Source organism: Amblyraja radiata, chromosome 29, assembly GCF_010909765.2.
Source record: "Amblyraja radiata isolate CabotCenter1 chromosome 29, sAmbRad1.1.pri, whole genome shotgun sequence".
In the NCBI taxonomy this organism is placed as follows: domain Eukaryota; kingdom Metazoa; phylum Chordata; class Chondrichthyes; order Rajiformes; family Rajidae; genus Amblyraja; species Amblyraja radiata.
Genome location: NC_045984.1, coordinates 18,463,727 through 18,478,925, shown reverse-complemented (window position 1 = coordinate 18,478,925; position 15,199 = coordinate 18,463,727). Strand labels below are relative to the sequence as shown.

At 39.7% G+C, this 15,199-nt stretch overlaps 1 protein-coding gene across 2 annotated transcripts in view; it reads left to right on the top strand.

Moving 5' to 3' along the window:
• The window catches only part of med26 (mediator complex subunit 26), an 81,109-nt gene extending 67,110 nt beyond the window's left edge, over positions 1-13,999 (top strand). For both annotated transcript variants that reach the window (XM_033046739.1, XM_033046740.1), the window contains exon 3: positions 8,499-13,999. In XM_033046739.1, coding sequence (XP_032902630.1) covers positions 8,499-10,289 — 1,791 coding nt within the window. In that variant the 3' untranslated portion in view covers positions 10,290-13,999. The remainder of the gene's footprint in view (positions 1-8,498) is intronic.
• Positions 14,000-15,199: the final 1,200 nt, after the last annotated feature.

The following is a 15,199-nucleotide window of genomic DNA, read 5'->3' as shown; positions in this document are numbered from 1 at the left end:
GGAGGAATGGAGGAGGATAGGGGTAGGAAGAGGGATGGCGAGGCGCAGTTGGGGGAGGGTTGCCGTGACTCGCGTCACAACGGGAACCTCTCAGCCGTTGCGTATGCGCAGTTGGGGGCTATGGCTCAGTGGTGGAAAATTGCCTTGGGGGACGGGCCCAATGGGTCCCCACCTGGTCTAGTAATTTTTTTAATCTTTCACAACAGTAATGATATCAAAACACAACCATATTTGAATCGCGAAATAATCTTTTGTATTTAAAAGATTTTACAATTTGTTTAAGACACCCCCTGCAAATAGGGTAATAATTTCTGAAGTTTTCCGAATTAAATGGCATGAAAGTGGAAAGCAGAAGAGGCAGCTGTCCTGTTGAGATGGGTTTCACTTGACCTAGTCTAGGACCAGCATACAAAATAACCGCTCCTGGCGCACACACGCCTTTCTTTCCACTTGATTCATTTCCCCTTCTCCATCTCCCATCCTTCCGCACTCTGGTGCCATGTTTTCCCTTCCCCTGCTTGTTTTCTCCCATTCCTTTCTGCCCATCATCCCACTCTTCCCATAACAGAGCTCAAATTAATGCCTCTTTCAGGAATTCAATGTCGGGCATGTGAATGATATGGCCTGCCCTTCTAGGCTGATGTAAAAATAAATTGTTAAAAAAATAGCTTGGAAAGGCCATAGTTTATTTATCCTGGCAGAGGGTGTTTCAAGATTTTGTGTGATGGTATTTGTGCTATCTCTCCAGTGCTTTGAGGTGCCTGTTGTAGGTAATCCAAATCTCAGAAGCATATGGGCCAGTGATTATTACTGTCCAGTTGATAGGAAAAACTTTGTTTTTGGATATTGCACAGCATTTAGTCATTGTTCCACAGGATGCAGTGCACAGAGGTTGATGGGTTGTTGTTTTGGCAAGAGTACTTATTTATCCAAGTGATGAATTGGCTGTCTATTCTAAGAGTTGATGTAGAGGAATTGAAAATAATTAGACGTTAAGGGTAGCAGAAGGCGGGTAGAAAAGGAAATGCCTTCTCGCTATCTAGTCTGATGTAAGAGTCCCTTTGAGGCCAAAGATAATTGATCCTAGTCAGGACTGAGAACCTTGCATCTTAAGGCAAAATGACTGATGCCAAATACTGGGAGAGTAACTATTTACCTTCAATCTAGGGGTACCTTCAAAGCAGTTTTGTGCTTATACATTTCTGGAGTTAGGTTCTGTTGATGTGCCCAAGTGCCTTTGCTGTTTGTAATTTAAGCTGAGGTCATCAGCCAAGTGTGTACATAAAGACAAGCTCTGTACTGCTATTCCTCTGGTCGACTGGCCCTTGTGGAATTTGTCTCCTATTGTTTAGATTAGGCAGTGAGCATATTAAATGTCTGGTGGCACCTCTTTTCTCATCACTTTTTTCACGGAGCTAATCCCAATGGATTTCTTGCCATACTTTTTTATTTTCTAGTTTATGATATTGTATTAACATTAGCAGAGAGACACAGAAAATGTTGATAATCAGCAACAGGAATTATGAGATGTAATTCCAGTACGTGACGTTAACAGAGTTTGTGTACTTAATTGTGAGGCATTAACCAAGAAAAGTGGTCTCTGTGTGAATAATTTTTAGATTTTGAAAAGCAAAGAACTACAGATGCTGGAATTCTGACATAAAACAAAGTACTAGAAACTAACAGCAGGTCAGGCACCATCAGAGAAAGAGAGACAAAGAATCACATCAAAGATTCTTTATCAGAACAGGGTAAAGTTAGAAAAAAGTTAGAGAAGGACAAGGAGAATGGGAGGGGTGGACAAATGTGTACCGTGCAGATCATTAGGTATTACCTCTATTCCCCCAAAACGTTGGTGTTTGCATTCTAATTCTTTGCCTATTATTCTTGAACATTTTCTAACTTATTTCTGGCATTGCAATTCCACTCATTGCCATCGTCATTGCTGAATTTTTCCACACTTTCCTTCCCTCTTTGTAAATTTGCGATTATTGACAATTTCCGTCGAGGGAATAGGACGCTGACCACTGTGGTATTTAGTTATTCATCATGAAGTGATAAAGGCTTTCCTAGACCCGTTTTTTTCATCCCCTGCATCTTAATCCACTTTGGAAACAAGAAGGAATTGCCACTACTTTTCCACAACTTGATGATGAATTATTTATTCTACATTTGTTTTTATTTGATGCAAGTATACTTCACTATTCTGGATTCATTCTTTGCAATGTTAGAAAAGTTATTTTGCAGCCGATGTAATGTTTTCCTTTTCATTACTTTTTCCTGAGCTATATTTTGTGTGCAATGCAATTCATTGATGCCAGTTGTTTAGTTTGGAGATACAGCATGGAAACAGACTCTTTCGCCCATCGAGTTCACACTGATTGACAATCGCCCTTCACACTAGTTCTATCTTACACACTAGGGACAATTTACACAAGCCAATTAACTTACAAACCTGCAAGTTTTTTGAATGTGGGAGGAAACTGGAGCACCCGGAGAAAACCCATGGGGTCACGGGGAGAACATGCAAACTCCATGCAGGCAGCACCCGTAGTCAGGATCGAACCCTGGTCTCTGGCACTGTAAGGCAGCAACTCAGTCATCTAGACTTTCTAAATGTCTTCACCCCTCTCTTTTGTGACACCTATTTAACTTAAATCTAGAATGAAATTTTTGGTGACCTTTTTATAAATGTCAAGACTACTTGGGTTAGGAATTATTCAAATGTTAACGCTCTGGAGGTGCAACTTTTATTGGTTTGGTTCCTTTTGCATCAATTATCCCAGTAAAGTGTAGTAGCGCCCTCTCTTGGTAGAACCGTATAATTGGTGTATGTGAATGCTGTGGAAGTAGAAGCAACAAACTCTCGCCAAATGTTATTAAAGTATGCACAGGCCTATGGCTTCAGCACTATTGTTTGTGTAAATGGTGAGCATGGGAACAGTTGGACCTGTTCTCATATTAAGTTATTGTAGTTTGAGTTCTGAATGATATCAATTGGTTTTCCATTTAGATTCATTTATGCTTTGCTTTCTTTAAAAATACTTGTCTCAGGGTCTATGATAATTGGCTGCAAAAACAGCATCTTCTGTTCCATTATTGGACATGATTGCAGCTCGCTGCAAATTTTCCCAACTTTGCTTTTAATGGAGAGGCGAGAGACTACAGATGCTAAAATCTTAAACAAAGATTCTCTTCAAGACTGAAGAAAGGTCCTGATCTGAAATGTTGACTTTTCATTTACCTCCACAGATGCTGTCTGACCAGCCAGTTCTTCCTGCAACCGTTTCCTGCCTTGTAAAAAGAGAAACTGTTAACATTTTCGATTTATAAATCTTCACAGATCTGAAACATTGACTGTTACTCTTTCAGCAGATACTGTCTAACTTGCTGAGATAGAGTGCCTTATAGCGTCTTGGCCTTTTCTAGCATTTTCTATTCTTGCCTCGGATTTCCATTAACTTTATTTGTTCTTGCTTTTTCATTTTCTGTGTGAGGTCAACTACTCTTCTTGCACTTGCATTTACATTTATTTAAGTCAATTCAGAACCATTACAAAAGCCTCATAGGATGGTTCCCATGCTATGGACCATGGTGAGTATTTTTTTTAATACTTTGTTATAGCTGCAGCAACCTCCACAGGCCAGGCAAATTCCTGACAAGTTGAATTGTGTGATGCAAATGTTAACCAAAGTAAATGTACTTTTTCTCCTTTTCTAAGATTTAATACTCTCCGTTCCATTGTCAAATCACCTGATTGCACAAAACAATTGCAGTAGAACAATAGAAAACTACATACTGAATCAAGAACGCTCCACCGGTTCAGAAGGCAGAGGCTCAAACGTGTTTCACTGCTGCAGCTTTCATTGCCAGATGTTTCTTGCCCATTACTACTCTGCTAGCTTTATTCCATGGAAAGTACAAATACAGTTTCAAAACTTAAGCAAGAACTACAAAATACTTCCAGCAAAATAACATCAATGAAACAGTCAAAACACTATAAGCGATTTCTCAACTTGAGTTGTGATATGATCAACCACCAACCAAAAACAGAAATTACCTTACCGTATCGAGATAAAATCCAGATGATCAGATATTATGCAAAAGTAACTACAAAAATAAAATGTGGAGGCAGGAATGCATGGAACATAACTTTTTAAACTGGTATGAGCAAAGGTTCTGCGCCATGTACAGCAAAATAACACAGATGAACTATCAGAGTTTTATTTTATTTCTGTTCTCATCATAAAGTAGCCAATTGTAAAACTCTAGTATATAAAAAAAATAAAACTGCGGAGGCCAACATCCCAGCGAATCACATACTAGGGCTGTAGACAACAGAGCTCCGCAGGGGTCGGTGCTTGGGCCACGACGCTTCACATTGTATATTAATGATTTAAACGAGGGGATTGAAGCCTTTGTGACCAAGTTTGCGGATGATACGAAAATAGGTTGAAGGTCAGGTAGTGTAGAGAAAGCAGGAACTCTGCAGAAGGACTTGGACAGGTTGGGAGAGTGGGCAGAGAAGTGGCAGATAGAATATAGTGTAGCAAAGTGTGGTGTCATGCATATTGGTAGTAGGAATAAAGGCGTAGACTATTTTCTAAATGGGGGGAGAATCCAGAAATCTGAGGTGTAAAGGGACTTCGGAGTGCTGATGTAGGATTCTCAAAAAGTTAATCTGCAAGTCGAATCGGTAGTAAAGGAAGCAAACTCAATGCTAGCATTTATTTCGAGACGGCTTATATACAAAAACAGGGATGAGGCTCAAAGGCGCGGGTAAGGCCGCATTTGGAAAATTGTGAGCAATTTTGGGCACCATATCTGAGGAAGGATGTGCTGGCTCTGGAGAGGGTCCAGAGGAGGTTTACAGGAATGATCCCAGGAATGAGTAGGTCAACCTATGATGAGCATTTGTCGGCACTGGGCCTGTACTTGATCGAGTTTAGAAGAATGAGGGGGAACCTCATTGAAACATACAGAATAGTGAAAGGCTTGGACAGAGTGGATGTGGAGAGGATGTTTCCACTGGTGGGAGAGTCTAGGACCTCAGAATTAAAGGATGTTCTTTTAGGAAGGTGAAGAGAAATTTCTTTAGTCAGAGGGTGGTGAATCTGTGGAATTCTTTGCCACAGAAGGCTGTGGAGTCCAAGTCAGTGGATAATTTTAGGGCAGAGATAGATTTGTGATTTGTACATGTGCCACAGGGTATGGGGAGAAGGCAAGAGAATGGGGTTAGGAGGGTGAGATAGATCAGCCATGATTAAATGGACTAGCCTTGATGGGCCGAATGGCATAATTCTACTCCTATCACTTATGACATGACAAGGCTTTAAACTTACTAAGAGAGGATAATAAGCGAGAAATTGTCATAGTGTGCTAGATCAGGGTAGAAGATGTACATGAAAATATACAAAACTGAGCAGATACAGAACTGTATATCAATAAAAAAATCAAAGCTTTATGGAGACACGAGGGGCTGTAGATTCTGGTTGACAAAAGCGAGACAACTGCTGGAGGAACTCAGCAAGTCAGTCAGCATCTTTGAAGAACATAGATAGGTGACGTTTGGGGTCAGGACCCATCTTCAGACTGATTGTGGTGGTGCTGGTTGGTGGCTTAGTAAGCGATAGGTGGATACAGGTGAGGGTTTTTTTTGATAGGGAAGTGGCTGGACAAAGACTAGAGATGAAGAGACAAAAAGTGTAATGTGAGGATACAAGAGGTGTGAACTGTGAAGTCAGCGGAAGGAACGTAGGTGGAAAGGTACGGGGCGAAGGAGGAAAGTGAGAAATGTTAATCCAGGTGGGGCACAGAGAAAGAAGGGGAAAGTTAGGGGTAAGTTAGTTAACAGAAATTGTTATTCATTATTCGTACTGTTAGGTTGTAAGCTGCCCAAGTAGAATATGAGGTGGTGTTCCTCCTTTTTGCATGTGGAATCTGAGGGGAGGGTGACCAGGATTGTGTGCTCAATGTTCCATGTTTTATACAGTTCCAAAAGAACAGATCCATAAGGAAAGGAAATGGGGTGGCAATTGTTAATCAGGGCAGGCGCCAGAGTGGTACAAGATCATGCTTTCACTCCCATAGTTGATAGCGATGAGGAATCTGTTAGGTTGAAATTATGAATAGCAGTGGAAAGAAGACAGGTGGGGCAGTCTATCAACCTGCAGAATGTGACCTCTTAATAGGTCAGACCAAAAATGGGGAACTATCAACGGTGTGTTTGAAGGAAATTGCAGTTGTCATGGAAATTTTTTATCCATAAACAGTGCATTCAGAAAGTATTCAGACCTCTTCACTTTTTCCACATTTTGTTACGTTACAGCCTTATTCTAAAATGGATTAAATTCATTTTTTTAATCCCATTCTACACACAATACCCCATAATAAAAAAGCAAAAACAGGTGTTTAGAAATGTTTGCAAAGTAATTAAAAATAAATAACTGAAATATCACATTTACATAAGTATTCAGACGCTTTACTCAGTACTTTGTTGAGGCACCTTTGGCAGCGATTACATTATTTTTTTATCAACAATCTACACACAATACCCCAGAATGAAGATGCGAAAACAGCTGTTTAGAAATTTTTGCAAAGTAATTAAAATGAAATAACTGAAATATCACATTTATATGTATTCAGACCCTTTGCAATGACACTCAAAATTAAGCTTAGATTCTGTTTCCATTGATTATCCTTGAGATGTTTCTACAACTTGATTGGAGTCCACCAGTGGTAAATTAAATTGATTGGACAGTTGACAGTGCATTTCAGAGCAAAAACCAAGCCATGACGACGAAGGAACTGTCCGTAGACCTCAGAGACAGGATTGTGTTGATTGTGTCTGGGGAAGGGTATAAAACAATTTCTGCAGCATTGCAGGTCGCGAAGTGCACAGTGGCCTCCATCATTCTTAATGGAAGAACTTTGGAACCGGGCGGCCAAGCTGGCCGCCCGGCCAAACTGAGCAATCGTGGGAGAAGGGCCTTGGTCAGGGAGGTGACCAAGAACCCGATGGTCACTCTGACAGAGCTCCAAAGTTCCTCTGTTGAGATGGGAGAACCTTCCAAAAGGACAACTATATCTGCAGCACTCCACCAATTAGCCTTTATGGTAGTTGCCAGATGGAAGCCACTCAGTAAAAGGCACATAACATCCATTTTAGAATAAGGCTGTAATGTAACAAAATGTGGAAAAAGCGAAGGGGTCTGAATACTTTCTGAATGCACTGTACTTATACAATGGAATGAACTGGCAAGATATAGTCGAAGAAACTCACATGGAGTTTAATATGGGGATGTGGAATCTTGAGGGGGGGGGAAAAAAACAAAATGCTGGAGGATCTCGGCAGGTCAGGCAGCATCTGTGGAGGGAAATACACAGGTGACATTCGGGTCAAGACAGTTCTTGCAACCTGGAAAGTCGTTGGTGCAATTCCAGCCACAGGTGTTGCCTGATCTGAATTCCACCAACAGTTTTTGTTTCTCAACATCGTTAGTTGATGTCGCCAAGATTAAAGGAGCACTCAGGACATTCCTGATTACTGCCGCCTTAATAATGGTAGTTTAGTGAGATATTTACAAAGGTGGTGAGAGTGTATGCATGGATGCATATATACATGCAAACAGTTGCAAATTTATAATTGCATTTTGTTGATACACAACTATTTGGTTTGAGATTGTTATTATTTTACTGTTTTATTTATAGCAGTTGGATCACATTAACCAAACTTTCCCATTGTAAAGGGATCAGGGTAAAAAGAAAATTGGAGAATGCAATGCCTGAGAAGATGGCGGAGGCATACTCTCAAGGCATTTAAAAAAGTATTTGAATAGCAGGCTGTGGAATAAGTGCTGAGAAATGGGATTAATATATATGGGCATTTGATTGTCAATGTGGGCATGGTGGGGTGAAGAGTCTGGTTCTGGCAATATTGCTCTGACTTTGTTTAAGCAATATACATGTACATCGCCCAAGTATGTCCAGGAAGTAATGGCTTTCTTAACATGGAACAAAACACTCTTTGATTTCACAGGAAGTTCCCATGGCACGACTTGTTTTCAAGTTCCGCGCAGACATTGTGGACCGAAGGGCCAGTTCCTTTGCTGCACTGTTCTATGTTTCCCCTGTCTCTAAGAAAGCAGATAGAGTGCAATAGGTATAAAGGATGACAAAATGATACCGTTTTCATTTAAATTAAATATAAATTTCTCATTAAAAGCAATTGCTTCTAGAAAATATAACAAATTAATAGGCTTTCTGACCAGTGGATTAAATCTCTGATACACTCTAGGGCATTTTTAATTATTTGCAAATTATTTGATATCTTTCCCTGTGAAGATTGCTGACTTACCAATGATATTCAACAGTAAATGCTCATTCTTGATTTTTATGAGAAGATTGAAAAAGGAATGAGATGAATGCTTGCTTAAACTTTATGTACACAGGGTTATTCAAACCTAAACTTGCTAACTTTTAGTTCTTTGCCTTTTCAGGAAACGAGGTTGGGGAAACTCATCAATGATGTACGGAAGAAAACCAAGAATGAGGAGCTTGCAAAGCGTGCCAAGAAACTGCTAAGGAGCTGGCAGAAGTTGCTGGTTGAGCCTGTTGGGCAGGTCGAGTCTGTGCCCAGAGCACTGGCCAACTCCCCTGGTTCAGCTAATGGGGGAGCTCATGCTTACAAGCATGACTTGCCATCTCTGGCCACAAGCACTTCAGTCGGGGGAGCCAAGCCTGTCCCGGATCTGAAAAATAAGAATGATGTGCACAACTCCTACTCTCTCTTTGGTGACAAGCAGGGTATTCGGAAACGGAAAGGGGATGGCATGAAAGGGCCACCATCCAAAGTCCCAAAGCCTAATAACGAACAGCTGCAGAACTCTACACCACCGCCATCCAATGGAATTCGCAGCAGTCCAGAAAACTACCCAAGTCCTCCCGATATGACACCTTCAAACACCCAAGCTGTTCCAGACAAATGCAGGTCAGACCCTCAGGCACCTTATGAAAATGACAAGCATAGCAAGATACCAGTCAATGCTGTGAAACCACATACCAGTTCTCCAGGTCTTGTAAGAAACCCTAGCACTTCCACGTTGCTTAAGACTGCTATTCTGCAGCAGCATGGAAAAACCGATGATCCTGTGGGCCGTTATCGACCCAGTAGCCCACGTTGTCAATCATTTAGCCCAAGGACTCATAAACAGGAAGTGCCGAGCAAACTTTCTACGACATATGCACCCAAGGGCTCTATAGCTAGCCCTTCTCAGAGATTTACAGGTACGTCAGCTCAAGCAGGTACTGATTCTGACAGGACAGCATCCCAACTATCCAAGAAAAATGTTCAGATGTCATCTCCTGTATTGCAGACAGCTACAACACCACCTCTGCCGCCTCAGCTAATAAACTTACACCTACCAGAGTCGGAAAGGCTATTAGATCGGCTCGTAGACACACCTCGTTTGGAAACCCTTGGTGAAAACCAACTGCAACATCATTCTTCACCACAACAGCAGCAGGACTCGATGTACCCCTCGCAGAGCCCCAATTCATCAACTTCACATCGCGGAGAATCCTTGCAGAATTTTGACTTGGATGCTAATATGGAAGACCTGACCCCCAGTGAATGTGCCTCTTTTGGTCACGATAAAAGGTCATCCAAGAAAAAATACAGGTCCAGAGACTATCAGGTGAACTTAGACGGACAATTTATCGATGAAAGTGTAAAACCTGTACGGTTGAAAGAGCGTAGAATTACATTTGACCCTGCCACTGGACAGATCAAACCTTTAACACAGAAGGAATCATCTCAGGCTGAAAGCTCTGTTCCAACTGAACCCCATCGAACCACCGAAGTGGTCCAAGAACAGAGAGTAAATTTGCAAAGTACTTTAGATCAAACAAACTGGAAGGAATTATCAAAAAATGAAATTATTCAGTCTTACTTATCGAGACAGAGCTGCCTTCTTTCATCCTCAGGAGTGCAGCCTCCAGGAGGTCACATTGTTGAATTTCTACAGCATGAAAGCCACAGGTATAGCACTAGCACAGTGACCCGCGAGGTCCACGTATTGGTACCTGCAGACTCTCCCTCAGAACTTCCTGGGGTCAGTAGAGAGATCAAAGACTCGGACATTCACCGAATACACGAGCAACACTGGGCAGGTGTGAACGGTTGCTGGGACAACCAGGGCAAATGGTATGATTGGACGCAGGGCATATCTTTGGACCCTCATGGTGATCAGGGACAACTGCACATTCTACCATATGTCAGTCTGGACTGAGCATTAGCGCCCATTTGGCTTGCTTTAAGGTTTAAGGTCATCTGGTGACAAACAAGTGGTTCCTACTTACTGGAAATGAGCAAATGTATCAGGGTTGCAAGATAAGGTTCTGAAGGTTCTAATTCTCAGCCCATCTCTGTAAGACACGCTGCCCCGCCCAACCCCAGTACCCTCTCTTCTGCAGTTTGCTGCTATCAGTGTTTTAACCAAAATTGCAAAGGAGGGAAAATAGCACAGGAGGAGTGTGAGAAAGAAAAAGGAAAGAATGGTTAGTTCTGATGAAAACACAACTCCCCTTTGGGATTAGGACAGGTTTTAATGAGAGGTCAACATGCTCAGTGAGGAACGGTTTGTCTGTGGGAGAAAGTTGAGGTTTGATAATGTTCCAGCACTTTACAGTTGGCTGGATATGGTCTGGGGGAGTTACAGGAGCTTTATGTGACATCAAAACTAAATGAATAATGTTACCTTAAAAAGTATGCATCTATTTATTTTATTTCACTTTTTAAAAACAAAACACTTTAATTTGGCAGTGAGACAAACGTGCAAAAACAGCAGATTTCTCTTATTTGCATCACTTTTTTTGAACGTAATTTTTTTAACGTGAAAAATCATGTTAGACTGTGAATGTTTGCACAGTACCACGTCATACCAAACATTCCATAGGTCTTCACATGCTAGTAGTAGCTATCATCTTCTGTTTAAACAGGGATACAATCGGTCTTCATAATTTAGGTTCAAAATGTTTGAAATCTATTTTACAATGTCAAATATGAGGGGTTTTTATTCTTGCCATCTTACTAAATTCAAACATCAACTACTATATAATTTTGTTTTCTGCTTTGCTCTCCTCTTGTTTGGTCTCTACAAACATCCTGACTTCCCCAAATTTCAAAGAGGAAAAAAAAAGAGGGTGCTACTAGTTTGCAACTTTGTACTGTGACAAGTTGATTTAAAAAAAGAATCAAAACATTTCAAAAGGAATCTGTTTGTATGCTGGAGATATACTTGTTACCATTCCTTTAGATATTGTTTGCCTTATGGAATTCATCATACCACAACTGCAAAACAAGAAGCCTTAGTGAATGTACAGAAATTAGACTTCTGTGTTCTGCACAATACAGAAGGAATGACTTTGCTATTTGGTCCTTTTAAGTGGACACGTTGTGATATAAATGTGGAAACAATTAAAAAAAATTTGCACAGAAATCTGCCCCCTTTTATTTAGAAAATTACTTGTAAAATGAAATTATACTTGGAAATATTGTCTTTCAAACAGTAAACGATGATCAATTTTGTGTTTAATCCCAAAGTGGATTCTTCCACTGGGGTCTGTTTCAATGTAATCAGCCATGGATGTGAGCATGTTAATTTGTTGTAGCATTGCTGACCTGAATTTTAGTCGCATTGCTCCTGTTCTTGTTTCAAACTTGAATTGAAAAGTATCTTTCCTTATGGTATACTGAGATCTGGGCAGTAGAAAAATCCTTGATTACATTCATTGTAATTTAAATGATTCGGTACTATGATAATGTATTCAACCAGAGCTGGGTGGGGAATCTATTGAGCAGGTTACCCAGTTAATCCTAATAAATGATATGTGTTTACTTCCAATTACAAAGCTAACTTGGTGCGAGCAGAACAAAGTGGGGCAACAGGAACCTCTTGAAAACATACTCTAATGTGATTCAATGCCTTTCGTTTTAATAGGGGAAAGCAATCAAGATAAATGACTCGAAATCGCTTGTTTAAGGTTGTTCATCTCCCACTGATATTCTAACTGTCTTTGTCTCTTGTGCTTTTTTCTTTATTTCTTTCCGTTTCCAATCCTGTTGGTGTTATCTGACTTTTTTTTAATCTTTCGTTTATAAAATCAATTTTCACAACTATTGACATCTTCCAGTGGGATGTAGAAGATGTCAGAAGGGAAGAAATAATTCTTCAAATATTAATTGAACAGACAGAGCAGCTACATTTGGGATTACTTTAATGGTATAATTTCTGAGTATACTTGTCCCACGATTGGCATTGAATTATATTAAAGCTCCATTATGCCCACCTCAGTTTGTCTTTTGGCATGGGAATACCAATGTGAATGTGACTCATTACATATTTGTGAGGAAACAGATTGATACAGAGCAGCCTGATCCAACAGTTATATTTTGAAATAAATTTACTGAGAATTGGTATGTAAATTGGTATTTCTCCATTTAAAGGTTCAGTTTCAACATCGAGACCCCCTTCCCAAAAACGAGTGACGTGTATCTTGTTTTTCTTGCTGTTCTTTACCTGTCTTTAATTAGGTTTTTGTGCAATTTTATTCTTGTGATTGATGATGAAAGCTGGTGACTGGTTGACAAACTGGTTGGTAATTAAAATTACTAATAAGCATGTAAGGGAGTAATTGAGAAACAATGAATTAACATAAATTCATATGGCACACAGGGAGATTATTTTAACTATAATCCCTAAACTATTTTTGAAAGCTATCCATTTTTGTCTTGCTTGGGTGTTTTGATAGCTCATTCGACAGTTCACTTTCAGGCAGGGCGTTCTATATTTTTACAGTGCCACATCTTCCCAATGACCCTTTTCCCAGTTACCTAAAATCTGCTCTGTAGTTACTAACTCTTCAGTCAGTATAAAGATTCTCCTGATCAAAATCTTCTTGTTTTTTTAAAGCCTTTATCCTCACTTTTTCTGCTCTAAAGAAACCAATATTACTCAGTCCATGTACCTTGAGAATAATCGCTGGTACCATCTTGGTGAGGATGTGTTGTAACCTCTATTAACAAGAATGCTATCCAGTGCACCGTTTTAGGGGTGGTTAGTAGTTGTCGGTACTTGGGTAGTTTGGGTTGATCTGATTGAAATTTTCAGTATATTAAGGGGAACATGAGGCAAATAGAGAGAATTTTGATTGATAGTGTAATGCAGCATGGATAGAGACCATTTGACCAAACTCGTCCATGTTGACCAAGGTGCCCATTTAAGTTAGTCCCGTTCGGCTCACATCCTCTAAACCTTGACTATCCATGTACCTGTCCAAATATGTTTTAAATGTTGTTATACCCACCTCAACCACTTTCTCTGACAGCTCATTCCATATATGCAACACCCTCTGTGAAGAAATTGCCTGCGAGGTTCCCTTAAATCTTTCCCCTCTCAAATTAAACATATATTTTCTAGTTTTTCATTCCTCTTGACTTTGTGCACTCACTTTATGCTACTCATGATTTTATACATCTCGATAAGGTCGCCCCTCAGTCTTCTTGGTGCCAAGGAATGAAATTCTAACCTATCCAATTTAATCCGTTAATTTGGGCCCTCGAGTCCTGGCAACATTTTCGTCAAGCCAGCTTACCATTTGAGATATTATTTAGTAAATGAAAGTTGTAAAGTGCTACCGGTCAATAATTTGATTGTGAAATTGGGTCGCAGATCTAAGATCTTGAAGAACAGACTTGAGGATCTAAATTGTCTATCCTATTCCCGATTACTAATTTGCTCTTAATTCTTGATAAGAGAAATTCAAGAGACTTTAAATGCAATGACATTTTATTTTTCCTGCTTTCCACCCGATACCGTTGCTCTGCATCTAAAAAAAAACTAAGCCCATACCTTCTCTGCTTCTGATAAAAGATTATTACCATGAAATGTGAACACTGATTCTTTTCTGCATCTACTATTAAAGATCTACTATTAAAGTATTTTCTGGTTTGGCATTTAAATTACAGGCATTTGTAATGTTTTTTAATTTAGAAATCCCTCTTCAGCTACATTAGAAACAATATTAATGATTCTGGCCTCTACCTAACAATTTTTTTAATCTTGTAGCTTCATAAACGTCTTCCTGGAAATAAGCGTTAAGCCCTTAAAACAAGCTTTTCAAATGGAAGTTATATGATTATGATCAGAATGTTGCTGGACAGAGTTCTACATTCCAATCATCACATTAGCTGGAAATGAAACAATATACCGGAACCACTCCCAAGTCGAGCAGCATTAGTGGAACGAGAAACTGAGTTAATATTTCATGTCATACACCCTCTGTCAGATCTGAAATGTAAATTCTGTTTCCACAGATGCTGCCTGACGTGCTGAATGTTTCCTACATTTTCTGTTTCATTTCAGATTTCCGACTTTTGCATTTTTTTTCCTTACCAGTAAGCTATCAGGTCCTCCCAAACATTCTTTGAAGACATGAGAGAGTAGAATCATTTCTAATAGGAAAAGTTGGCAAATTTGTCAGTCCCCCACTCGATTTGTGGAGATTTGTGGAGATTAGATAAGGAAAGCCTCTCCTCTCTCTAATCCTCATCCAAGGTGCATAAAGTATGGTTAGTTTTAAAAATTATTACAGAGAATTCATTAAGAATTGGTGGGAAACAACTGACAATTAGGCACTGTATGTATTTTGTAGACATTGTATGTTCCAGTACCTTAAGCTTTACTCCACAGTGTATTATCCTTCACTGCTAAGTGATTAACTCCTAAGTCTCTTTTCAAATAATTTATTGTTAGCAGAACTCCTGTTGGAGTTCGGAAACCACAAATTTATCATTGCAACCCAAATGTTTTAAAAACAGAGTAATGTCTTTAAAGTTATTAAGATTTGGTAGATAGACACAAAAACCTATCTCAGCGGGATAGGCAGCATCTCTGGAGAGAAGGAATGGGCGACGTTTCAGGTCGAGAGAGGTACATTTGGAAAACATTTATTCTTGAGAAAGAATTTTTAATTACAGGCCATAAGCGCAATATGATCACCATTAAATACAACGAGTGCTGAGTGTTTCATATTTTTTTCGCATAACTAGAAATCTAAAATGCCATTTTGGACAATCAACCAAGTGCATCATCTTAAAGGATAGGAAAGTATAATAGAAAGACTGTCCTGGCCCCATGTT